Source organism: Hypanus sabinus, chromosome 27 (genome assembly GCF_030144855.1).
Source record: "Hypanus sabinus isolate sHypSab1 chromosome 27, sHypSab1.hap1, whole genome shotgun sequence".
NCBI lineage: Eukaryota > Metazoa > Chordata > Chondrichthyes > Myliobatiformes > Dasyatidae > Hypanus > Hypanus sabinus.
In genome coordinates this window covers 40,720,248-40,748,162 of record NC_082732.1, presented here as the reverse complement: position 1 = coordinate 40,748,162, position 27,915 = coordinate 40,720,248, and the positions used below count along the sequence as shown (strand labels likewise).

The following is a 27,915-nucleotide window of genomic DNA, read 5'->3' as shown; positions in this document are numbered from 1 at the left end:
ACATTGACCGTTTATTCCCCTCCATACATGCTGCCTGATTTGTTGAGTTCCTGCAGTATTTTGTGTGTGTTACTCAAGTGTAAATCGGTAGATTGGTTTGTTACTGACACATGTACCAAGGTACACTGAAAAGCTTGTTTTCCATATCTTCTATAATGATCAATTTGTTACAAAAGATCAAAGACTATTGCCAAAAATTTTTAGCAAAGCAGATGGGTAATTTAATTCTAAAAAATAAACAGCACCCTCCTTTTGTACAGATGTGCGTTTCCAGGCCAATGCCTCAATAAGAAACTATGACTGGTCAAACAGAATGAAACCTCAGAAAGCTGAGGCTAGTGAAATTGGAGATGAGGAAAAAGGGGGAAAAAGAAACAGAGGAAATAGAAGTTTTTTAAAAAATCTTTTTGGTGCATGAATTGACATTTAGAGGTCAGATATATTTGGTGTTTTCAGTGCTGGAGCTGCCAATGACCCTTGTACTCACCATGAGGCCTGAGGGAAATGCTCAAAATTTTGAGCCAAAGGGCATAAAAGGATTTATCAAGCAATTTTTAAAAATTCTTTAAACCAACCCGACATTTTCACTTGTAAAAAAGAAACAGTAAACAGGTCACTGTGTTGCCTTCCACGATTTATTAAAAGATGACCAGAAACATTAATCATAGAGTACAAAGATCCACCAGACCATTAAATTTATTCCATATTTCAATCTTATTTTAACCCTTGACCCCTCCTGGGGATATTCTTCTCTTGAAGGGTTAACTGCTAAACTAACTGAATAAATGGTTTAAGTACTATTTTTTAAAAATGTGACTGTACGGAGATTGATTATAGCACAGGAAAAACATTGCTTCAAACATGCATAAACTGCGAGGTGGTAGTAGGTTACACAAATGGAAAATGCAAATCTGAGAATCAATGGGAACCCTTGACGTTGAACATAAAAACATTTACACAGCTCAGAACCCAACAAGGGAGATGTTCATAAGTGGGTTTGTTTGATTTCATGCACAATTGAGAACAAAGGTGGCGGAATACAAAACCTGTTTATGCATGTTACCCACCAGGAACCTTTCTCCTGGCATAATTGCCTTAAAGCAAACGACCACTTGTTTGATGCCTGATTTACTTCACACTATAAACAAGAGGCGTCGACCTTTAACCCTCAACTACTCCCCCCCCCCCCCCATCCCTTTGCTCATTCAAAGCCACCACAAGCTGCGAATGATTAGCTGGTTGGCTTGTCAGAAGTTAAGATAGTGTATCTGACATGAAGCCATCAGCGAGACTGCCTGAAGATTGAACAAAACAGAAGAAAAGGGACATTTTGGAGAGGGGGGAAGATGAGCTGCGGGAAGGTCGAGTTTGTACACCAGTCGCTGACGGAAAAAAAAACACAATAGTACACAAGCAGAGGCGGGGTGGGGGGAGGACGACGATGAACAAAAAACTAACGGCAGTAAATGAAACTGTTTGCAGCTTAAAAACTGTACTTTGCACCACAGTTTTAACGAAAAAATCTCTCCGCGGCTGCAACAGGGAGGTACATTTCAACAATTCTTTGCCACTACAAGAAGAAATGGCACCTGCGATGTACTAACGGAATCTTCCAGACGACCAGAAACACATTACTAATGAAGAATATAAAACTGCAACTTCAAATCACTTCTGCTGATAAGCTGCGTCCCTTCCGATCGCCACAAGTTTTGAAAGCACATCAGTGGGGGGAAAACAACCAATCGAACAGCAGATTACCAGAAACCAACACAGATCAATTAAACAGACAGATAATGAAAAAAACACTCACCGTCTCCTTATTTGGTAGCAACTCTTTGCGAATTCTGAAGAAGTTCTTGCCGTACTGCCTCAGTCCTTTGATGAAGCGTTTCTGTGGGGACAGAACAAGGGCGATCAACAGGGGAGACAGGGAAACAGAGCTCGGCTTTGGCTCGACAACGAGGGAGAAAGCAGAAATTCACTAGGGGAAGGCAAGGAAGATGGCGGAAATGTGTACTGCACACAGCTCCTTTTTTCTTTACGAGCCACTGATCACTCAGACTGGAGGCACCCTACATAATACAGACAACACACACACACAGCTCAGCACAGCAAAGGCTTGCACTTCAGGGCTTGGCTTGACTCCAGCAATCCATGACAATTAAAGCAAAAAAAAGGAAAGAGCGAAGGACCTTTTTTATTCCTCTTCTGTCTCTGGTAATGTCAGTGTGCCGTCAGTAAGTGGCAGAGGGAGAGCATACAAGCGAGAAGTACCTTGTCACTCTGGTCTTACACTACAAAGGGGATGGTTTACATGTGATCCCTTTGCTAGACGCTCTCGTCTCCGGTCAGACATAAAACCTGGCATGGATCAGTGGTTTCCAACAGCACAGAATTATTTGCAGTACATATTCCAAGCAGCAGAGTAATATCTCACCAAAGTAGCAATGTTGTCAAATCGTTTTTAGCAAGTACTGCAAGTACTGTAATCTAATAAGTACTGTAATCTAATTAACCAGCGGTTAACTAGCAAGCAGAAAGCTGCACAAATCCATTCACGAAGCTGTACTTTGACAAGTCGGCTGAAAGGTTTGACATTCTAGCCACAGGATGAATGGACATTAAGTTTAGTGTGAATTTAGCATCAGTTTTCAGAATGGATATGACCAAATCAATTATTTTGCCAATTAAATAAGAAAAATTTAAACATGAAAATAATGCTTGCAGAATTGACTCTTTTTTGCAGATTAATAATGTTCACTGCCATTCAAGAAAACTGATGACTGAATGCCTGAAATAATCAAAAGATTAATGTTCAATCTTTAAAGTGAACAATTTTGGCATTTATTCCATCAAAAGGGTGGTGAGAGTGTGGAATGAGCTACCAGTGGATGTGGGTTTGATTTTAACATTTAAGAGAAATTCCGATGGGTACATGGATGGGAGGGGTACGGAGGGTTATGGTCCAGGTGCAGGTCAATGGGACTAGTTCAGTATGAACCAGATAGGCCAAAGGCCTGTTTCTGTGCTGTGGTGCTCTATGACTGTGGCAAAAAAGCAAACAGAAGTGAACAGCATGGTCCCACTAATGGCTCAAAGGCAAATTTACAGGTCCAAATGAGGATGGTGCGCGATTAACACTGGACATCTCTAAAGAACAAGTAAAACTACAGAATGATTCCCTAAGATCCTGCATGGATCTCCACCCGGTAAATCTAGCCGAAGATATTAAATGCCTTTTATCATAGTAAAAGGTTAACCTGCACTCGGCATCAACATCTTCAAATACGTCAGCACTGATGACATCTTCAAAAAGGAGATGCTCAAAAGGTAGCATCCGATTACCCAAGACATACCATTTTCTCGTTGCAACCATCAAGGTGGTTGTACAAGAGCCTGAAGGCACACACTCAGTGTTTTAGGAACAGCTTCTTCCCCTCTGCTGTCATATTTCTGAATGGACAATGAACCCATGTACACTAACTAAATATTTTTGTTATTGCTCCCTTTTTGTATTAATTATTTAATTTGTTTATATACATTTATTTATTTATTATTGGCATATATAGCTTTTAAATTATTATATATTGCAATATACTGATGCCACAAAACAACAAACTGCATGACATATATCTGTGATATTAAACCTGAAAAAACAGGAAGCTCTCATCGCGGAGTACTGAGGAAATATAGTACTTTTGAAGGGCAGTCATTTGGGTGGGACAACAGAAGCCAGTCAGCTCTGTCAGACAAAATTAAATAATCCCATGACAGGGAGTGTGCCTTCCACTCTGGGCAATATTTCTTTCTCAACCATCATCAATAATAAAAACTAACCAATGTTTTTTTGTGGGATCTCACTGTGTACCAATTGGCTTTTGCACTTCCTACTGTACAGTGACAATTCTTATAAATTCATTTAATGGGATATGAAGCATTTTGGGATTTCTTGAGATTGTGAAAGTACTTAAAACAGCACAAGTTCTTTTTTACTACTCTGACAACCTGAAAGTCAGGCCAAAGCACCATATCCTTTTCCACCTTGAGAAGAGGAGCAAATGGAAGTAGCAAAAAAAACCTTTGAGCTTTTTTAAATGCATCTGTTCATAGTTAACTCATCTGATGACATTCACATTGTCAAAGTAAAATCTTTGTTTGCGAACTGTTAAAGCTGTAATCAAGGCAATAACTACCTATTATAATTGCAGAAACAAGATACTGTACACGGCTTTTCAGAAGAACTCATGTGGCGAGTCTTTCAAGCCGCCCTTCTTTAAGTGTCCTGTATTGTATCTGAAGAAACTCACGTGAATGTCTGCTTATAGCTGTAAGGACAACTATGCAGAATGTTCATCACTACGAAACTCCACTTCAGAAATTATTTATTATATATCACTGACATATTTTATATGAAAGTTGTTATGTCAATTAATGTAAAATAAATTTTCTTTATAGTCAGTTAATTACTAAATTTTACTCCCAGCACACAAACAGAATATTCATGATGCAGGAACTATATTGTACTTTAATTATGCTCTTGGTAAAATATACTATAAAATAAGCTATTAATTGTGGATTTAAAGCTGAAATTTAAAGTTTTACCCCTGCAGTAGCATTTCCAGCATGCAAAAACATTCATAGCTTTGTCTTTTATACACTCTGTCAGAGTTAAAGGCCTCAGTAAAGTTTGGATAACTACTTTATCAATCCAAGTGCAGCACCAAACAATATTGTGCACACAATTATATTTATAAGGCATTTTTTATTATAAGGTATGGTTATTCAATGTCAGACTGTGATTATAACAAAGCTCTCTGTCACTAGTCTGCAGTAATGGAGGTAATACATATTTAGTATGTCAAAAATAATACAACAAATAGCTGTTTCAGGAGTTGGCAGCTGCAGAGTGCTACTACACAACAGGAAATACAGTTCATGAGTAATTCAATGCATGAAAGTTGCTTAATTAACATAAATATAAAATAATACTTTTTGTTATTGTTGATTAATTGGTAACTGTAGAATGTGTTATTTTTCCTGTTGAGATTGATTTTTATTCTCACTGCATACTTAAATGCACAGCCTTTATTATTCAGGTTAATGCCAATGAGATTTTCACAAGATTACTTTCCTTCCCCATTTAGATAACTGTATTTCAAATCAATAATGCCCAAAAATGCAAAAGGAACTTAAATGATGTAGTTGCCCATTTTTAAGTAGAAAATGACACACTAAAGCAACATTTTTGCAAAATTAATTTTATGCTGCTGACCTACAGTACAAAATATGCTGGTACAATGAACAGTGCTCCTAAGATTGACAAGCAGCTTTTAAGAATAATTATCGTATATCTTCAGTAACAAGGCAGCGAGAACTGGAAGGATTAATGTGCTTTTACATTTTCCAAAGATCTTCCCCCATTAACTCTGCAGTTAATCACAGGAGAGTATTTTTTCAATCATTCCTTATTTAAATGTTTGTGAGGTTAATTAAATTTTAAATAAATGATAAAAGAATAATCATTAATATTGTACTTCATTTTACAGATGTGGGTCAGGCAGTCTTCAACAATAAGGTGAGCACGACAAACTTTTTAGTCATCAGCAAAATCTAGTTCATAATCCATGTGGCTTTTAGTTGTTTGTGGGATCCCTCTGTGTACAAAATGCCTGTAATCTTACTCTATCTCCACATAATTAGTTGCTTGAGCTTTTGTTTTTGGTATTTTTGAGATGCAATAAAGACAAAAACATCTTTGTTCTTTTTTCTACTATTATCAAGCTCCTATTCTGTTTTATAAATTATTTCATAAATGCATAATTTCAATACAGAAAATTACTTCAAAAATTCAATAATTAGAAATTTTAAATATAAAAGAAAATGCTAAGTTTGTTTCAAGTCTTTGACCTTTCATCAGAGAACTTTCATTCTCCTTTACACTTGTGTACTGGAAATGACATTAAACAATCTTGAATAAAGGGTTGTAAACTTGAGACAATAACTAGTCTTTCCCCCTTTCTGCAGATTCTGATTTGCTCATTGAAGCTTCCAGCATTTTCTGCTATTACTTCGTGATTCTGTCTGCTTCTGTTGCCAAGGCAAAATTTTCTAAGTGTTTAGAATGCATGTTGATATTTTAACTGCAGATATTAGGGTGTAAGATGGCTGCATGTTGTTTGCAGTTTCAGCCACATCACAAACGTATTAGGTGGTCTGATAAATAAAAATAGAGGCATGAACTGTTACAAAGGCAAAGCTCCCTGGTTAATTCAGCACAATCTCAATAGATTGTATATATATTCAAAATATATAAAAATGCTTGCTGCTTTAGATCACTACTGCATTTTCCTTGGCTAATTATATTTGAATGTGCCACAAAATAACCTTTAATTATACTTGAACATTTAGTGCTTGCCCCACATAATCACACCTTTATTATTTACTCAACATTACTGAACAGTGGAGATCCGTCTGTAAAACAGCATCCAAGTGCTGTTGGTTTTCCTCTGCTCCTGCTTAAGGCTCCAGTTCAGCTGCCTAGCTCACAGCCTCACTAATAAATCACCCAACAATCTGCTCGCTGAATTGCTTTGGCCATGGTTTCACTGCTCCAGCCCATGTTGCCAAGCAACAGCACAGGAGAGAAGTCGAAAGAATTGCTGACAAATGGCCAAATGGCTGAAACAACAGACTTGTCTTCAGTGGGATCTGTTCCAAAGAACAGCCTGTTTTTTTTCTCTCGCTGTTCTGTTCTCTTCACTATGCGACGATGGGATTAAAAAAAATCAAACAAAGCCATTGTAATTTACACAAACTTCTTCGTCAATAGATACCGTCATTAACTGTGGTCGGGATGAGATCACACACAAAAAAATACAATGAAGGTTTCTGGATGCTTTTAGCAAGAGAAGTAAATATACCACAGTTGAATAATGGGCCTCACAATGAATGCACACAATCAGGACAAAAATCCTATAAATGAGAACTCTGAAAGTAAAAAGTTGATCAGCAAATGGGTAATCAGAGTAAAGTCTCCAGGACTGTACATTTACCATTCTGTGTTCACTTTACCACCCAGCTTTCTTTGATGTACCGAATATGCAATAAACATTTGAGTACAAACATTTTCTTTAACACATCCATTATTCTGCTTCATTAAAAACACATTCATTGTAATAAGGGAAGATTACAGGGACAGAATGTTAACTTGAATCATTGAGAACAAAGCAACCCCAATTTTATTTCTTTTCCAAATTAAATTTTATTCCTTTTTCCATGGTCCACTCTCCTCTTTAATCAGGTTCCTTCTTCTTCAACCTTCTTTTTACCTTTTCCACCTATCACCTCCCAGCATCTCACCTCTCCCATCAACCGACTTCCCTCTCACCTGGCTTCACCCTATCATCTTCTAGCTAGTCCTCCTTCCTCTCCTTCCACCTTCTTTATTCTTGTGTCTTCCCCCTCCATTTCCAGCTCTGATGAAGGGTTGAAGCCCGTAATGTTGACTGCTTATTCCTTTCCATATCTGCTGCCTGACCTGCTGAGTTCCTCCTGCATTTTGTGTGTGTTATTCTGGATTGCCAGCATCTGCAGAATCTCTCATATTTCCAATTTTATTACTTTTAATTCCTCCCAGAGATTGTGCAACAATCCTCAAAAATAATGAACTGCACCACAATTTTCATTCTCTGCATAAACTAGGGAAGTTAAGGGAGCTTTTGGCAAGTGCAAGTTCAGAATGCTGCATTGCCAATTCATTAAAGCAGACTTCCAATTATTAAGTCAATTGTTTTGCCAGATATGAACAAGAGTTCCGCCAACATCTAGATTTGTGGACAAAGCGAGGACAAAAAAATACAAGGGATGATGTTGTACTGCCCCTATTGGTAGAACATCCAAGAAACACGGCATACTGCCCCCAAGGAGCTGGTGGAACTTCCTCTGATTGAGCCATTCATTGGTTGAGATTGTGAGTGAGTGACACACACACACACACACACACAAAACTTGTGCGCATGTGTGTTAACAAGAGTGAATAGCTCAGCTCAACTTTGTGGAGAGGGGAAAAAAGGACCTGCCCTTCTGGAGATATTCCAAACATTGCAGCACACACTAACATTTACTGATACCTTCACATGAAAACAATTTATGTTCTGTCAAAATTAAATAAACTCAATTTGTAGGCCCACGTAGGAGTTACTTTGCGCTCATTCCTTAACTAAAATATATTTTAACTTTTGAGAAATTTAACTTGACAGAAGTCAAAGCAAATATAAAGCTGTATATTTTAATTGTTATTTTATAGGAAACAGATTTACTGGACAACATAAAGGGGTCAAAGCACTTAATTCTACCTGTTATCACGTGAGTTTCCCCAAGGTGTTCTGGCTTCCTCCCAAATCACAAATATTTGCTGACACTCTAGTTGATATAAACTGTCTCTTGTGTAGGTTGGTGGTAGGAGAACTGGGTGGGGAATGGGAAAATTGGGTGGGGAAAGGGAAACTTCACTGGTGGTAGGAAAATTGAGTGGGAAACGGGAGACTGGGCAGATGGTAGAAGAATTGGGTGGGGGAGGGGAGACTGGGTGAGCGGTAGAATTGGGTGGGGAAGGGGAGACTGGGTGAGTGGTGGAATTGGGTGGGGAAGGGGAGACTGGGTGAGCGGTGGAATTGGGTGGGGGAGGGGAGACTGGGTGAGCGGTGGAATTGGGTGGGGGAGGGGAGACTGAGTGAGCGGTAGAATTGGGTGGGGGAGGGGAGACTGGGTGAGCGGTAGAATTGGGTGGGGAAGGGGAGACTGGGTGAGTGGTGGAATTGGGTGGGGAAGGGGAGACTGGGTGAGTGGTGGAATTGGGTGGGGAAGGGGAGACTGGGTGAGTGGTGGAATTGGGTGGGGAAGGGGAGACTGGGTGAGTGGTGGAATTGGGTGGGGAAAGGGAGACTGGGTGAGCGGTGGAATTGGGTGGGGAAGGGGAGATTGGGTGAGTGGTAGAATTGGGTGGGGAAAGGGAGACTGGGTGAGCGGTGGAATTGGGTGGGGAAGGGGAGACTGGGCAGACGGTAGGAGAACTGGGTGGGGAAGGGGAGATAGGGCAGTTCATTGATGAATATTGCAAGAAAGATGGTTTATGGGTCCGTAAATGGGGGAGCAGGACATTTGAGAATGCTTTGAGAGCCATCAGAGGCTCAATGGGCCTATTAGCCTTGTTATACTTCATTAGAAAATAGGAGAGATGTGAGGAAGATTTTTTCCTTACACACAAATCCACCCTGGGTTCTAACGAACAAAATTTCCCCAGCACAGTGACTGGTGAATATAATCTGCAGCAACAAAGTACAATTTGAAAAATCATACAACTCAGTTGTTCATCCGAATGTCATTACACATTGGTCAGTTATTTCTTTTATTTCATAATTAGGCAGTGAAACAAGGAATGGACTGCTGGTTCATTGCTACCATACAAGAGCATGATTTTGAATACTTTATGCAATACCAGTCTCCATCAAAACAGCCATGAATAGAAATAATAAAAGTAAAATCCTCTCTAAAGCCTGAATATGTTATCAGATAGAATGCATTTGAGAGAAAGAACACTTTAGAATTGTCAGAATAATATTCAGTGTGTATTGAAGCAGGCTGGTCAGTTCTGTTGTTCTACTCTCTTGTGTAAGACTTTATCAATTATATTCTCAAAATCCATGGAGAGATAAGCCTTCCGTTATCTTCATCTACCTTATCAATTATCAGATTCAGATTTTGATTCATGTGCATCCAAACATAGAGTGAAATATGTCATTGGCATTAACAAGCAACACACCTGATACTGTGCTGGGGGCAGCCCACAAGTGTTGCTACACATTCTGATGCCAACATAGCAGAACAACACAGAACACAATATAAGCAACAAAACAACAGCAGCAAAACAAGCTCCTTTCCTCCCTCCCACCCAGACACAGACAGTCCTCCAAATCCAGGACAGGCCTTCAGTCTCCAGGCTTTGATTTCTGGATTTCCAATCAACCTTTAGGCATTAATCTTTGGTACCAAACCTGAGACTAGCTGACAATGGGACCCTAAACTCCTGCTGTGCTGACTGACCAATGGGTCTACGTGACTATTGCTCACACAGACATCTGATCTTGGGACTCACCAATCTGGGACAGCCCGCCATTCATAGATGCCCTTCATCACCCATCCACATCGATTTCAAATGCAGAACGGAGGCCTGACCTCCAACTCCCCCATATCACTGTGCCTAAAGACTAATCTGACCTTTCTGCCTCCAAAACCACTGAAAATAAAAACAACCAAGTCTGAGCCATGGTCATGAGGGAGACTGCAATTCAGTGCAAAATTGATCATAAATCAGTTACAGTATATAAAATACTTTATTGTTTAAATAACATATTTCTTCAGTGCTTTATGTGCTATGTTTTATTCTCAGCTTTCCATTCATGCAAACCAATTGGATAAGACATTCTACAGTACATATCTGAAAAAGAATTGAGATTATGACCACTGGATGAATACATTTTATTCCAAGTACACAAGCCAAATTAACAAATTAACCAGAATGACCTTTATTTTATACAGAAATATACAAGCTCTTTGATATAACACCAGACCACCTGCTCCAAGCATGAAGCTCAAACTGCCTGACCCAAATACCACAACATAACCCCCATGAGCAATCAAACATTTAAAAAAGAAATCGACCTTTCCATATTAGACAGAAGCAAATACTTTAAATAATCTGATTTCCACATTTGATATAGTCACTCTATTTATGAAACAGAGCTCCAAAGAGAAGTTTTTTTGACCAACTCATATGGTGGTGGTGTCACAGGGAAGGCCACTCCTATTGCTTTTAAATTTGATGATTTGCTCAGCCATTTCAGGAGGAAATCAAGAGTCAAACCTATTCCTGTGGGTCTCTGTTCAGTGACCAGAGGACAGCAGGATTTGTTATCCAAAGGACATTAATGAACCATTTCAACTTTTATGACCATCCTCTGATTGCATGCTCACAGTCACTGACAATTCAAGCCATTATGAGCACTAGCCTCCCCACCATTGAGGACATGTACAAAAGGTGATGCCTCAAAAAGAAGGGAACCATCATAAAGGACAACCCCCCTCCCCACCCACCATTCAAGACCTGCCCACTTCTCATTGTTGCCATCAGAAAGGTACAGGAGTCTGAAGACACACACTCAATGTTTTAGGAACAGCTTCTTCTCCTCTGCCATCAGATATCTGAACAGACAATGAACTCAGAATATTGCCTCACTGCTTTTGTTCTCTTTTTGCACTACTTATTTATCTTCTTTATTATAATTTATAATTTATTTCTATATTGTATTGTCCCAGTGTTGCAATACAACAAATTTCACGACATGTGTCAGTGATAATAAACTTGATTCTGTTATTTTAAATGCCTATTAATTTAATTGTCTTAGCTATCTTGTCAAGGTTAATTTCTAGTCATCACTCCAGGTTCTTCTTCTTACACCATCACTCCTACTGGGGCATGGGCCATTAACAGAAACTTGCCAACATCCTCAGTTCTGGCTGAAGGTTGACCAGCCTGTGGCTTCTGCATTCACCACATGACTTCATATGTCTTCTAGGCGAAAATCATTTCTCTCCCGGGGATGATGACTTTGGAGATTCAGTTGGCAATTCCGTAGCTCTGGTTTTTTTAAAAAATGGGAAAGGGGTGCTTGCTCCATGCCGAACTCTCCTCCTCTCACAGTTGGGCATGGGAATGTCCATGGCAGAGTTACCACTTCAGGTTGCTACTACAATATCACAGCATTAATGTAACCATATACAAGTAAGGTGGGATCACTGAGAAGAAAAAAAAACTTGACATTGAACAGGTTTATTCACTATATCCATTGGATTCTGAACTGCATAAAAAATGTGTTTCTGAAGATGGTTTAGCAATTTAAATTCCAAAACTGAATGTAAGAGCTTTTCTGAATTTCTCTTCTTGAAATTGATGTGGTTAAAGCATTAGTGGCAATAAAATAATGTAGCATTAGTGTAAATGGGTATGATGGATGTCATGGATTTATTGGGTTGAAGGGCCTATTGCCAAGTTGTACAACTCAGTTGGTTTTACATTAATGTGAAATGGCAACAGGCGCACAGAACAACCCGCCTCTGTTTAACTAAGTGAATATTAGATCTAGTTAAAAAACAGGTAGGACATTTAAAGAACAAGCTTTCTGAGCACCGCCCCTTTGTGTAGTTCTTTAATTAGGTAGACCTTGCAAACCTAAGATGACCGCTGAAGATGGAGTTTCCCATTTCAGACCATTCAGAAGTTTATTTATTTATCTATATTGATTGACTGACATAAAGGCAGAGTAGGGTCTTCAAGTTGCGCCACCCAGCAACCCCTGATTTAACCGCAGATGAATCATGGGACAACTTACAATGACCAACTAACCTACCATCCAGTACATCTTTGGACCGTGGGAGGAAACCAGATCACCCAGAGGAAACTCAGGCATGGACAGTCCCAAGCCCAACTGTGAGAGGAGGAGGGTTGGGTACGGAGCAAGCAACCCAATCCCATTAAAAAAAAAACCAGAGCTACGGAACTGCCAACAGAGTCTCCAAAATCATGGGGAGAATACACAAACTCCTTACAGACAGCAGCAGGAATTGAACCCAGGGCTGCTGGTACTTTAAAGTGTTGAGCTAACCATGAAGAAGTAGGGAGGTAGGGGAGGACTAGAATAAGACCTCAATGATATTAAACCTTCAAGCTACACAGGTGAGGAGGAACTCAGAAGAAAAAAGAAAAAAAATTAAAGTCATCAGCACCAGTGGTACTCAAGAATAGCTTGTCTCTGAGTCTTTTCCAAAACCCAACTCTGAGGATAAGTTCAGGATGTTATGATACAGCTAGGCAAGTGAATTAAAGAGTAAAACGAGACTCAGATCCTCAAAGCATGAGGATGTTTCAAGTACAATTTCAAGGTCATTGGTATCCGACTGTACATACATCCAGCCAAACAAAATAATGTTTCTCTGGACAATAATGCACCTACAAAAGATATATCACACACAGTACATAAAACAAAATATTACCACAACGAAGTTCATAAAATATAATTCAAAGTGCAGGTCGTGCACAGCACAGGCAAACAGTAAATAGCTTGCTGTCCTGGTGATAAGTGATAGCAAGTTATTCATTAGACTCAAAGCCGAGGGAAAGAAGCTGTTACCCAGTTTGGCAGTCAAAGGGATTGTGGGATGGGTGATAGGGATCCTCAACAATGCTTTGGGCCCTTTATACACAATGCTTCAGACTTCATTCTATTCCTGGACTACACATGGTATATTGGTTGAATTCTAATAACTGGCTTATAGTTATTGGATGAGGCACTATGTAACATTCAAGATTATTTATCATGTGCATATCAAAACATACAAAGTGAAAGTCATTTACGTTAATAACCAACACACACAAGAGTGTGCTGGGGCAGCCCACAAGTGCTGACTCACATAGCGTACCCACAATGCTTGGCAGAACAACATAAAACACAGCAAAACAGAACAAGCAAAAAAGACATCGAAACAAGCCCTATTCTTCCCTCTCACTCACATAAATACATAGTACTTTAACCACTAGACAGGGAATTGGACAAGCATTTAACTCAGTGGTGCATCAAGAAGCTCTATGAAAACTACTAATGGCGATCAGAGTTCTTTAGTTTGGGGTTAGACACTGCACAAAGGCAGACAGGTGTAGGTTCTGGCTGATTATTTTTGCCCCTACAGTAAATTACAGTAAATTAATGTTCTTGCCCCAACCACCTTTTCCTGACTCAATAATAAACTTTTTCCATTAAAGGATGAGAAGTTCCATAAATGAAACGCAACCTCAGAAGTGAAGCAGCCCACGGATGAACAACTGGTTAAGATTCAGACATGGGGTGTAAACTGGAAACTAACATTTGCAATGCATGTGTATCAGGCAATGATACCAACAAAGATAAGTCAAAACACCTATTCTTGACATTCAAGATCTACCAGCACCAAGTCTTGCTATTACTGAGGGTCAACAGAGGTCAGAAATCTAATGACAATCAACATAAATGCTCTGGGTACCAATGCAGATCAGCATCTTGGTGATTTGTGCTGAATGACCCATCACATTATTTCCCCAGGACTTCCCAGCAAATACAAAACACAACTCCAGAGTGTGATGGATACTTTTTCACATGCTTAGATGTATACACAGTTCCAACAACATTCAGAAAATCAACCTCATCCAGAACGAACAGGTTGTGTTATCAGCATGCCATCTCCCACCCAAGCTGTGGCTGCAGTGTGATACCGTCTGTAATATGCAATGCAGAATCTCTCCAAGGTTACACTAAGAGTAATTCCTAAACTTGAAACCTCCACTGAAGGACAGTGGACAGATGAAAAGATAACTATGATCTTTTCCAACCTGACTTGGAAACTGCTGCATTGCTCTAGGTGAAAATTTAGAATTTCCTATCCAGTAGCATGTTGGGAATATCCTGATCACAAATGAACCATATACGATCGGTCATGTAGTGAACCAATTGGGCCTCACGTGCTCAGAGGTCTCTTTCCCTCCCCGGTTCCTCATACCCATGTTCTAAATTCCCCAGCATGTACCATCACTAACAAGACTAAAAATGTAAAAATGTACTCTGCTGTTGTTCTTACTCCATGTATATGTAACAACAAGAAGATTGCCATTTAAGGCAATGGCTCACCTTCTTGGGAGTGACTAGAAACTAGGGAAATAAAAAACTATTGGTGGAGATGTGTATGAATAAACAATATATTCTGATGGTCTGCTAAGTTGCATTTATCTACATCCTGTGAAAAGGAAAATTATACCACATCAACTACAAAAATTAATTATGCAGAAGAGGTTTATTTAGAAACATAGACTTTAACACAGGAAACGATGGAGCAATAAGCTGCACATTCCAGCATATGACATGCCTCTTTGTTGCTAATATACAGATCTGTTTAAATATTTACTCCCGAGCTCTACATAAACAAAGACAATTTTATAAAGGACAGTTTCCTGGGTGTGTAATTCCCACATCAACAATGAATTCTAATTTGCTGCGCTGGAACGATCTCAAGGAAATTATGCCTATTGTTAACAAATATGCAGTGTTAACCTTTAAATGTAAACCACACACATCTGAGGATGAGATAAAAAACAAGTTACACCTGGGAAGAAAATCAAAATATCAACGCCAGACAGCCATGACTTACACTACTTCATCTCAAATGAATCTATTGACTTAGTTGCTGTATTCCATGGACAGGTTAGAGCACAATAGGTTGACCAACAACAAGTAGCAAGAGCAGAAGTTAGTAAACCTTATGCAGTTTCTTCAACCAATATTAGAGTTTTTTAAGGAGGTTACCAGGAAAGTGGATGAAGTGAAGGCAGTGGATGTTGGCTACATGGACTACTGTAAGGCCTCTGACAAGGTCCCACATGGGAGGTTAGTTAGCAAGGTTCAGTCCCTAGGTATACAAGGTGAGGTAGTAAACTGGATTAGACATTGGCTCGATGAGAGAAGCCAGAGAGAGTGGTAGTGGAGGATTACTTCTCTGAGTGGAGGCCTGTGACTATGGTGTGCCACAGGGATCACTGCTGGGTCCATTGTTATTTGTCATCTATATCAATGATTTGGTTGATAATGTGGTAAATTGGATCAACAAATTTGCTGATGATGCAAGGATTGGAGTGGATAGTGAGAAAAGTTTTCAAAGCTTGTAGAGGGATTTGGACCAGCTGGAAAAATGGGCTGACAAATGGCAGATGGAGTTTAATACAGACAACTAGTGAGTATGAGAGCTGGAATTTTATGATAAGGTTGTATAAGACATTGGTGAGGCCGAATTTAGAGTATTGTGTGCAGTTTTGGTCACCGAATTACAGGAAGTATATTAATAAGATTGAAAGAGTGCAGAGAAGGTTTACAAGGATGTTGCCAAGACTTGAGAAACTGAGTTACAGAAAAAGGTTGAATAGGTTAGGACTTTATTCCCTGAAGCATAGAAGAATGAGGGGAGATTTGATAGAGGTATATAAAATTATGATGGGTATAGATAGAGTGAATGCAAGCAGGCTTTTTCCACTGAGGCTAGGGGAGAAAAAAACCAGAGGACATGGGTTAAGGGTGAAAGGGGTAAAGTTTAAAGGAAACATTAGGGAGGCTTCTTCACACAGAGAGGTGGGAGTGTGGAATGAGCTGCCAGATGAAGTGGTAAATGTGGGCTCACTTTTAACATTTAAGAAAAACTTGGACAGGTACGTGGATGACAGTTGTATGGAGGGATATGGGCCAGGTGCAGGTCAGTGGGACTATGCAGAAAAATGGTTTGGCACAGCCAAGAAGAGCCAAAAGTCCTATTTCTGTGCTGTAATGTTCTGTGGTTCTATATACTGGCCATACAGATGTCAGATCAGAGTAAGGAGATGCCTCTCTTCTTTATGTGGGCCTGACCATAAAGAAAATCAATCTATTCATTGGCTAATTGCTCTTCCCTTCTGACACACTCTCCACATTCACAATGGATACTTACAGCAGATGGCAGAGGGTGGCATCCCCAATCATGTTCAGATGAGAATAAAAATCAAAACTAATCAAAGGGACAGGCAAGATTATGGCAGCTTGTTTTGTGTTGTTATGACAGCTTATTGTGGGCAGCACAGCAGTTAGCATAAGACATTACAGCACCAGTGACACAGGTTCAATTCCAACTCTGTCTGTAAGGAGTTTGTATGTTCTCTTTATGATAAGATTCTAAAACGTATGCTTAAGGTAAGGGAGTTGTGGGCTATGTTGGTGCATTTGATTTGGTGCAAACAATGCATTTCACTTCATATTTCAATTAATGTCCACATGACCAAAAAGGCCAATCTCTTTTTTAATGGCAGGAGTGTCTAGAGACAATAGAGAGAGTGGTCAGGGTGGGTATTGAAGATAATCTACATGTTTCTGGTATATGCATGGGAACAGATGCAGATAATGTCACTGAGGACATCATCAAGATGCAATATATCAGGGAACCATGAACAAATCAATGAGAAGATTCAGATTAATTTATTTTTCACATGTGCATTGAAACATAGAGTGAGATGTGCTAACAACCAACACAGCCGAAGAATATGGGAAGACCACATTGAAACCTATCAAATGGTGAAAGGCCTTGATAAGAGTCATGTGAAGAGGATGTTTCCTGTAATGGGAGAGTCTAAGACCAGAGGATGCAGACTCAGAATAGAGATGAGGAGGAGCTAATTTAGCTCGAAAGTAGTGAATCTATGGAATTCAAGAGCAAACATGAGGAAATCTGCAGATGCTGGAAATCCAAACAACACACACAAAATGCTGGCGGAACACAGCAGGCCAGGCAGTATCTCTAGGAAGAAGCAGTGTCGACGTTTTGGGCCGAGACCCTTTATCAGGACAGTCCTTCTTCCTATTGATGCTGACTGGCCTGCTGTGTTCCACCAGCATTTTGTGTGTGCTGTGGAATTCAAGTTGTGGAGGCCAAGTCTTTTTGTATATTTAAGGCAGAGGTTGATAGATTCTTGATTGGTCAGGACACGAAGGGCTACAGGGATAAGGCAGGAGATTAGGGCTGAGAGGAAAATTGGATCAACCATAATGAAATGGCGGAGTAGACTTGATAGGCAAATTGTCTAATTCTGCTCCTACATCTTATGGTCTTATGTGCTGGGGTAGCCCGCAAGTGTCACCACACATTCTGGCACCTACACAGCACATAGCGACAATATATAAGGAAGAGAAGCTAATGCTAGTGATTTCTAAACTGCACACACAAGAAAAAGAAAACAAAATACATACTAGTGGGCGGACATTGTTATCAGAATAGAAAGTGGCACCAGCATTTTTGCAATCAAGTAAAAATTTATTACAATCAGAAATAGAGTGAAATAGTTACTTAAAAACTAATATTTTCAGTGGTTCTACTATAGAAGTGGCATGTAAAATAGAGAATGTGTTCATCAGGCACTTGAACCAAAGGGGATAACTTCACTCACCCCAATACTGAAGTGATTCCACAACTTATGGACTTACTTTTAAGGGCTTGACAAATCACGTTCTCAATATTTATTACTTATGTATTTAATATTTTCAAAATCATTTTTGTATTTGCACACTTTGTTGTCTTTTAGACATTGGTTGCTTGTCCATCTTTGTTGTGTGTGGTTTTTCACTGATTCTATTGTTTCTTTGTATTTACTGTGAATGCCTGCAAGAAAATGAATCTCAATGCACTTTCATTATACATTTACTTTGAACTTTGAAATATTCCCCATACTTTTGGGACCAATAGATGGCCTAAGAGGATTAAATTTGCTGTATGAAACAGTAACATCAAAAATAGTTTTACATTGGCATCAGGATGATTCATTAGTCCCAATTGGTTTCAGATGATCCTAGAGCAGTAATCCAGAAATGTGAAAAAAGAACTTGAAGCCATTATATACTGTGATGTCTATTGGAAAATGTAGTATTTGTGATAAGATGAACTCACACACCAGGCCATAAAATCCCAGTAAAATGGGACAAAAATCTAATATAATAGCCAATGTCAAAGCTATCAAATTTCATGGAGCTACCTTCTGATGCCAGTGGGAAACATATTATTCATCTAATGATCAATGCTGGTCTCTCAATAGCACACAAAGTCCAACCTCTTGTGCGTGAGCATTTTTCAATTGGATATCATTAACATACTGAAAGAACACCAAGATCTTCACTTAGTACACATGATCAGCTAATACAATTAAAGTTCCTGCAATGCTAAACTACCAGAGAATATAATCAAGACTTTTTAATCAGGCAAACTTAAAAATTAATCTTGGTTTTTCAAAATTTTTGATGTTGCATCAAAAGTGTTCAGGATTCTGCGTAAATTACCTGAAAACCAGGTGAGACAGAGGATGGAAGAATGGGTGACCAAAAAAAAATCAACTGAAGCAAAAAACAGTGGCTATCACAGGTTAAAAGATTCATTTTCTTGCAGGCATTTACAGAAAAAATAGAAATACAATAGAATTTAATGAAAAACTACACATAAACAAAGCCTAACAAACAACCAATGTGTAAAAGGTCTTCGAAGTGAGATTGTAGGACAAAGAATTAGTTCAGAGTAGTGGTGAATCAAATTATCAACAATGGTTCAACAGCCTGTTGGTTGTAGGGTAATAATTATTCCTTAACCTAGTGGTGTGGGACTTCAGGCTTCTGTATCTCTTGTCTGATGATAGTAGCAAGAAGAGGGTCTGGAGGGTGGGGGTCTTTGATGATGGATGTTGCTTCCTTGCAACAGTACTCAATGGAACTATACTTACTGGTAGGGAGGGCTTAGCCTGTGATGGACTGCACTGTACCCAATACTTGCAATAGCCTTTTCAGTTCCATTGCTGTTCCCTTCCCAGATTGTGATCAACCAGTTAGAATGCTCTGCACTGTACATGTTTGGTGACATGTCAAATCTACGCAAACTTCAAAGAAAGTAGAGGCGATGAGGGGCCTTCTTTGTGATGCATCTTTTGTACTGTCCCAGGGCAGATCCTCTGATATGTTAACATCAAGGAATTTTTAGCTATTGACTCTCTCCACATTATTCCCTTAATGAGGAGTGGCTCATGATTTGGCTTTGGCTCACGAGGCTTCAGCAAGGAAGCACAGACACCAATCTGCAACTAAATCTACAACACATCATCTGATTTACTTTGTATGATGTGAAAGCTGATTGACCCTAACCCTATTATTTTTAATGACCATGTCTGCAGCAAATGCTAGCTCTTCAAGGAACTCAGACTCGAAGTTGATGACCTGGAATCTGAGCTTCAAACACTGCAATGCATTTGGGGGTGGGTGAGTTACCTAGACACTGTGTTTCAAAAGGCAGTCACACCCATTAGATTAACTATGTCATATTTGGCTGTGGTCAGGGACAAGAGAATGTGACTATGAGTGAGGCAGCTGGGGGAAATCCATGGGTAGTTCTGGGAAAGTCTCAACCCTTGAGTTTACCCAACAGGTCTGAGATTGTTGCTCCCTGCTTAGATGAGAATGGGGGCCTGTAGGAAGGATGATCAAACAAACTGTGGCACCGTGGGTCAGGGAGCCATTCAAAAGAGAGGAGAAAAGAGAAATATAGTGGTAATTGGGGTAGCATAGCCAGGGGAATAGACATAATTCTCTGTCACATGGATATAGAGCCCCAAGGGCTGTTTAGCTTGCCTGGTACATGCGTTTGGGACATCTAATCTGACATGCAGAGAAATTTGAGTGGGAAGGAAAGATCCAGATGTCGAGGTCCATGTTGCCACCAATAACATAGGTCAAGGAAAGAGATTCTGCTAAGGATACTCACCCTATCGAAATACAGGCAGATGGGTAGAGGGTGTGGGGAAGCTCTGATGGTAAAAAGAGAAATCATATCCTTAGAAAGAAGTGACGTAGGATCAGAAGATGCAGAGTAACACACACAAGTGCTGGAGGAACTCAGCAGGTCAGGCAGTTTCTATGAAAACAAATCAACAGTCAATTTTTCAGGCCAAGACACTCCATCAGGATTGGAAATGGGAAAACACCAGAATAAAAAGGTAGGGGAAGGGAAGGAGGACAAGCTGAGAAGTGACAGGTGAAACCAGGTGGGCAGGAAAGGTAAAGGGCTAGAGAAGAAGGAATCTGATAGGAGAGGAGAGTGGACCATAAGAGAAAGGGAAGGAGGAGAGACACTGGGAGAGGTGATAGGTAGGTGAGTTGAAGGGGTAAGATGCCTGAGTGGGGAATAGAAGAGAAGAAAGAGGAGGGGAAAAGAAAAAGAGGAAAAAAACACTGAAAGGAGGAATCAATGTTCATGCAATCAGGTTGGATGGTACCCAGAGGGAACATGAGATGTTGCACCTTCACCCTGAAAGTGGCCTCATCATGGCAGAAAAGTAGGCTATGGACTGACATGTCAAAACAGGGATGGGGATAGGAAGTAAAATGGTTAGCCATGGGGAAATGCTGCTTTATTTTTTCCTACCCAATAATCTCCCTCCTGGCACATTTCCGTCCAAGCGAGAGAAAAACTACACTTGCCCAGTCAGGGTCCTAATCAGTCCCTTCAGGTGAAGCAACATTTCAATGTGAATCTGTTGGGGTCATCTATTGTATCAGGTACTCCCAATGCAGCCTCCTATTTACTGGTGAGACCCAGTGTAAACTGGGGACCACTTTTTCAAGCACCTCTACTTGATTCTCCCGAAGGGGAAATTCCTGGTAACCAAACATTTTAATTCCTCTCTCCTTTTGATTTTTCCTTCTGATATTTTTTTCTTTTCTTCTTCTTCTCTACCCCCCTTTCTTCTATCACTCACCTGGCTTCACACATCACCTTCTAAATTCTCCTCCTTTCCCTCCCCCCAACTTTTATTCTGGCATCTTCCCCCTTCCTTTCCAGTCCTGATGAAGGATCTCAGCCTAAAATGTTAATTGTTTATTCATTTTCAGAGATGCTGCCTGACCTTCTGAATTCTTCCAGCATTTAACTTGGTGTATGCAGGTTGATAGGTCGACTCAAGGTTGGCTTCAATTTGTGTTAGGCAATTAATAACTGTGCACGTCGCTCTAGTGTAATTGGTTGACACACCTACCAAAGAAACTAAGTCTGTCATTTTAGTGATAACAGACATCACAGACAACAATGACTGAAGGTGTCCAGTTCCCTGCATAAACATGTTGTTGGTGAATACATCTGCCAGATGTACAACTGCTCCTGTTGTTGTAGAAATGGTGGAGTATAGGAAATGTCTGCCAAGGCACCTGTACACACCTGAGATCTAATTTCCCACCTATTGCATGTCATGTAAATGACAGATGAATTACTTTAACTATTTCAACACCCCCAACATCCACACAATGCTCTCTTCTTGCTACTACCACCAGCAGGATGTACAGGAGCCTTTGGTCCCACACTACCTGGTTCAGGATTTGTCAGGAAACCTCCTCACAGGATCCCACTAAGAAGCACCAGGCAATTGTCCCACACCATCACTGACCTTATTAATTCTGGGGATCTCCCATCCACTGCCATTAGCCTCATAGTTCCCTCACCCCACATCTCCTGTTTCTACCTCCTACCCAAGATCCACAGACCTGCCTGCCCAGGTAAACCCATTGTTTCTGCTTGTTCCTGCCCCATTGAACTCATATCTGCATATCTCAACTCCGTTTTACTCCCCTGGTTCAGTCCCTTCCTACCTACATCTGTGACACTTCACACACTCTTGATCTTTTCAATAATTTCAAGTTCTTTGGCCCTGGGCATCTTGCTTTCATGATGGATGTCCAGTCCCTATACATTTTCATCCCCTACCAGACAGACAGACAGACATACTTTATTGATCCCGAGGGAAATTGGGTTTCGTTACAGTCGCACCAACCAAGAAGAGTGCAGAAATATAGCAATGTAAAACCATAAATAATTGAATAATAATAAGTAAATTATGCCAAGTGGAAGGCCTCAAAGCTCTCTGTTTCTTTCTGGACTCCAGATCCAACCAGTTCCCCTCCACCACTACTCTCCTGCATCTAGCCAAACTTGTCCTCACTCTCAATAATTTCTCCACTGGCTCCTCCCACTTCCTTCAAACAGAAGGCGTAGCCATGGGCAATCGCATGAGTCACTGCTACGCCTGCCTTTTTGTCGGCTATGTGAAACAGTCTATGTTCCAAGCTTACAATGGTGTCACTCCCCAACTTTTCTTATGCTACACCAAGGACTGCATTGATGCTTCCTGCACCTATGTGGAGCTCGTCAACTTCATCAACTTTGCCTCCAACTTCCATCCTGCTCTCAAATTTAGCTGGTCCATTTCTGACGCCTCCCTCCATTTTCTCAATCTCTTTCTCTATGGAGACAGCTTATCTACTGATGTCTATTATAAACCCACTGACTCTCACAGCTAACTGCACTATACTTCTTCCCAAACTGTTACTTGTAAAAATGCCATCCCATTCTCTCTATTCCTCCATCAACATCACATCTGCTCTCAAGATGAGGCTTTTCATTCCAGGACAAAGGAGATGTTCTTCACCATCAATGTTGTCCTCAACTGCATCTCTTCCATTCACGCATGTCTGCCCACCAGAGATAGGGTTCCTCTTGTTCTCACCTACCACCCCACCAGCCTCAGTGTCCAGCACGTAATTCTCCGAAACATCCGCCATCTTTAAGTTTCTCTGTACACACCTCACCAAGGAACATCACTTGGTCTGTACATATTGGCTGTGTGGTGAAAAAAGCACGACAGTGCCTCTTTCACCTCAGACAGTTGAAAAAGTTCGACGAGTCCCCAAATCTAAAGTACTTTCTACAAGGCACAACTGAGAGCATCCTGACTGGCTGTGTCACTGCCTGGCATGGGAATTGTACTTCCCTAAATCACAGGACTCTGCAGAGAGTGGTGCGGACAGCCCAGCACATCTGTGGAGGTGAACTTCCCATCATTCAGGATATTTACAGTGATAGGTATGTAAAAAGGGCCAGAGGGATCACTGGGGACCTGAGTCACCTCAACCACAAGCTGTTCCAGCTGCTACCCTCCAGGAAACAGTACCGCAACATTAAAGCCAAGACCAACTGGCTCCAGGAGAGCTTCTTCCACCAGGCTATCAGACCAATTAATTCACACTAACACAATTGTATTTCTAATCTCTATTGACTTTTGTTATATATATTACTGTACATACTATTTATTACAAATTTGCACATAGCACATTCAGATGGAAATGTAACGTAAAGATTCTTACTCCTCAGATATGTGAAGGATGTAAGAAATAAAGTCAAGCCATTTCAATTCAATTTGTCTCCAACAGGATCCCATCACCAAGCACATCTTCCCCCCCCCCCCCACTTATCTCCCTCCTGACACTTATGCTTGCAAGCAGAACAAGTGCTACACCTGCACCTCCTCCATCACTACCTTTTAAGGCCCAAAACAGTCCTCACAGATGAGGTGATACTTCACCTGTGAGTCTGTTGGGGTCATCTACTGTATCCAGTGCTCCCGGTGTGGCCTCCTGTATTTCAGTGAGACCTGGTAGATTGGGAGGTTGCTTTGCTGAGCACCTACATTCTGTCCATCAGAAAAAGTGGGATTGCTCAGTGGCCACCCATTTTAATTCCATCTCCTATTCCCCTTCCAACAGGTCAGTCCTTGCCTCCCCCACTGCCACAACGAGGCCTCACTCAGGTTGGAGGAACAACATCTTATATTCCATCTGGGTAGCCTCCAATCCAACCTGATGGCATGAACACAATTTCCCAAACTTCCAGTAATGCTCCCCCTTCACCATTCCCATTTCCCCCTCTCTCTCTATATCCTCACCTGGCTATCACCTCCCTCTGGTTCTCCTCCCCTTTTCTTTCTTCCATGGCCTTCTGTCTTCATCTTTCAGATTCCCCCTTCTCCAACCCTGTATCTCTTTCACCAATCAGTTACTTTACCCTTCCTCCCCTCCTGGTTTCACCTATCACCTTGTGTTTCATCATTCCATCCCCCCACCTTCTATATCTAACTCCTCATCCTTTTCTCTCCAGTCCTGATGAAGGGTCTCGGCCCGAAACATCAACTATACTCTTTTCCATAGATGCTGCCTGGCCTGCTGAGTTCCTCCAGCATTTTGTGTGTGTGTTGTCAGGAACAGATACTACCCTTAAACCATCAGGGTCTTGGGAATGGATACTTTATTCACCTCAATTCTGAACTGCTTCTACAACCTGCAAACTCTCGATCAAATATTCTTTACCACTCCTGCTCTCAGAATTACTTTTATTTGCAGTTTATCTTCTTTTTGCACATCGATTGGTGTCAGCCTTTGTATATTTGTGTATAATTTTATTGTGTAAAATTCTATTGTATTTCTTTGTTCCTGAAATGTCTGCAGGGAAAAAAACTCAAAGTAGTGTATGGTAACATATATATAAATTGATAATAAACTTACTTTGAAAACTGGTCACCACCATCTTGCATCCCATTCAGTTTGTGTGGCTGCTTTTCCATCACCTCTACCTTGCTCTATGTCAAAATCATTCCAGGCTAAATGAGAACTCTGGCTTGCAGAAATGTCAGGATAAAGTGCAGTAATTCACACAGCTCAACTGGCAGGGCACTGTTAATGTGTTCCAGTTTAGTACACACCTCAGTGCTAAGGATTACTAATGGGAGACCTTGCAGAAATTTGAATCACAGGAAGTTATCCCATGGTGCAAAAAGCCAGCATGATGCAACGGGAGGATTGACTCATTCACGCCCGTCTTGATTCTGAATGCCAAGTCACTGCTTTATATTTGTATGAAGTTCCTTCATTACATTAGCAATCTTTCAGACTGTTCTAAAAGTTATAACTGGCACCAAAAGAGCATCACAGTCAAATGTCAAAAGCATCCTCGAGGTCTCTGTGTGCCAACAAAGCAGGTCACTAAGGTCGCTTAAGGACTGTTTTGGCATCAAATTAGAGTCCTATGCAAAGTCTGTTCTGCATGGCCAACTGCAGAATAAACCCTTATAAATTCACTGACCACTAACTAATCTATGGAGGGGAATAAGCCCCATGTTTATTCATTTCTATAGATGCTGCCCGATCTGCTGAGTTCCTCCAGCATTTTGTGCATGTTGCTCAATATTTTCAGCATCTAAAGAAACTCTAGTGCTTAAGCATCTCTCTTGAGAATGATGTAGATCAAACAGTGGATTCACCACCACTTCCTGGAGTTCCATGATGCTAATCCTAGAAGCTTGGATTTCTTTTGAAAGAATTCATATTGCAACTAGTTGTGAATATATTCAGAATTATCTTGTGGCATCTCAATAGTTTGTGCATTCTAATACCTGTCTTGTCCTCCTAGTTTACTGAGCACCACTGGCTGGTAAAGAATCAATCTTCATGTCCCATGTTAACTGGTATAATAAATGGTACAGAAGTCTCTTGCCAAGGAAACAAAATAGGAAATAGGTGACTTGGATAATGTTGTTATCCAAGTTGGCTTAAGTTACACTTAAGTTGGCTTGCTGGCTGCACCTTCACCTGGGATCTGAGGGAGATGTTGGCCAAAATTCAATGCAGGTTTTTGTAGTACCTAAATTTTCTGGCAACTATCTTTATGGCACATTATTCAACATCAATCCAAGAAAATCGTGTGTGGGCCTACATTTTTTACTGGTAGTACAGTGTTGTGGAAATGAATTTCTGGAAGTTTCAGCTCAGTAATTCAGGACTCTTTTTTGCAAAAAAAGTTTTAGAATAAAACAATCACAATTCCATTAAGACTGGTTTGTCCTTGGGGAATAAAAAGCAATGCAATTCCAATCTTGAGCCAAAAACTTGCAGGAAATTAGGGGCACTGAATAAGGGTCTTCATTAACACAAAAGATACTGCAGATTCTAGAAATCTAGAACAATACACACAACGTGCTGGAGGAGCTCAACAGGTCAAGTGGCATCTATGGATGGCAATAAACAGTCAATGTTTTGGGCCAAGGCCCTTCATCAGGTTCCTTAAAGTTAGTCATTGATAATTGTGTGTAATTACCTATCTAGTTTTAGTTTCAGATTTATTTTCAATTAGACAAGTTGAATTGGATTTATAAACATATGCACATGAATGTATCATAACATTAAATGCATTTTCAGACAACATCTGGCCCATTTATGAAATTTCATAACTTATGAAATTCACAATTACATGCTTCCTCTAAAATTTTCAGTTTAAAATATATTCGTCAAGTTTTACTGTTCATCATGGTGAGGGATAAAAATGAATCCATTTCAAGCACACATTTCCAGCATAAAGTGTACCAGGCCAGGTATATCACATTTCATGGTAAGTAAAGCTCTTGCTGCAGAAAAGAGCACTTCATGCTACATTGAGAAGACTTTTTTTTATTACCTACAGTGCCACCTGAATGATAAACCACCACCTATTGCTTTTAAATTAGTGACAGCATTATATGAGAAGATGCACCCACTGAGAACAGCATCAAACTGTCCCAAACTCATTACATACATATATCTTATCGGCCTTACTCAGAAAAGTCGGCATATTTCTGTTGAGTCTACATTATGACTGTGTGAGAGAAATATTATTATTCCCCAATATTACACCATGCATATGCAAAGTATTTCCCATTTTATGCTATAAATAGTTGCAAAGGAAAATAGGAAATACCTTATGTATACATGGTGTAATATTAAGGAATAATGTCCATTGGAGACATTTTACTCCTAAATTAAGAAGCACTTTAGTCTACAAAATTCTCATCCAGGTTTTCAAATCCTTCCACAATCTATCTGCTCTTCGAATCTTTAATCTCCTCCAAACTGATAACACACCAAGATCCTTGGACTCCTGTAAATCTGGTCACTTTGTTCACCCAGAATTTAATCCTTCCGCTACTGGGTGTCATGGTATCAACTGTTTTGGTTTCAATTTCTAGAAATTTGTCATGCATTAGGAGGGCCAAAGGGCCTGCTTTTCTGTTCAGTAGTGCTCTGTGCCTCTAAATTCCACATCAACCTTCTCCATCCCTTTTCCTTTCAAACATTTCTTGCCACCCCACTTTGATCAAGCTTTTGATCATCTTCTCTCTCTCTCTCTACACACACACACTCACTCACTCACACTCCCCCCCCCCCCCCCGGGTGGTCCATGTAAAGTACTTGGTTAAAGTAGAAGCTATTGTTGTCAGGATATCAGTCACTATTCTGGCTGTCCCCTGTGTCTTCACAGGGAGACACAGGAGACTGCAGATGCTGGAATTTGGAGAAAAAAATTCAGACTGCTGGAGGAACT

General features: G+C 40.3%; 1 protein-coding gene across 4 annotated transcripts in view; it reads right to left on the bottom strand.

The window, feature by feature from the left end:
- The window catches only part of rerea (arginine-glutamic acid dipeptide (RE) repeats a), a 619,674-nt gene that overhangs the window by 121,162 nt on the left and 470,597 nt on the right, over positions 1-27,915 (bottom strand). For all 4 annotated transcript variants that reach the window (XM_059952295.1, XM_059952297.1, XM_059952298.1 and 1 more), the window contains one exon: positions 1,811-1,891. In XM_059952295.1, the coding sequence (XP_059808278.1) occupies positions 1,811-1,891 (81 nt within the window). The remainder of the gene's footprint in view (positions 1-1,810; positions 1,892-27,915) is intronic.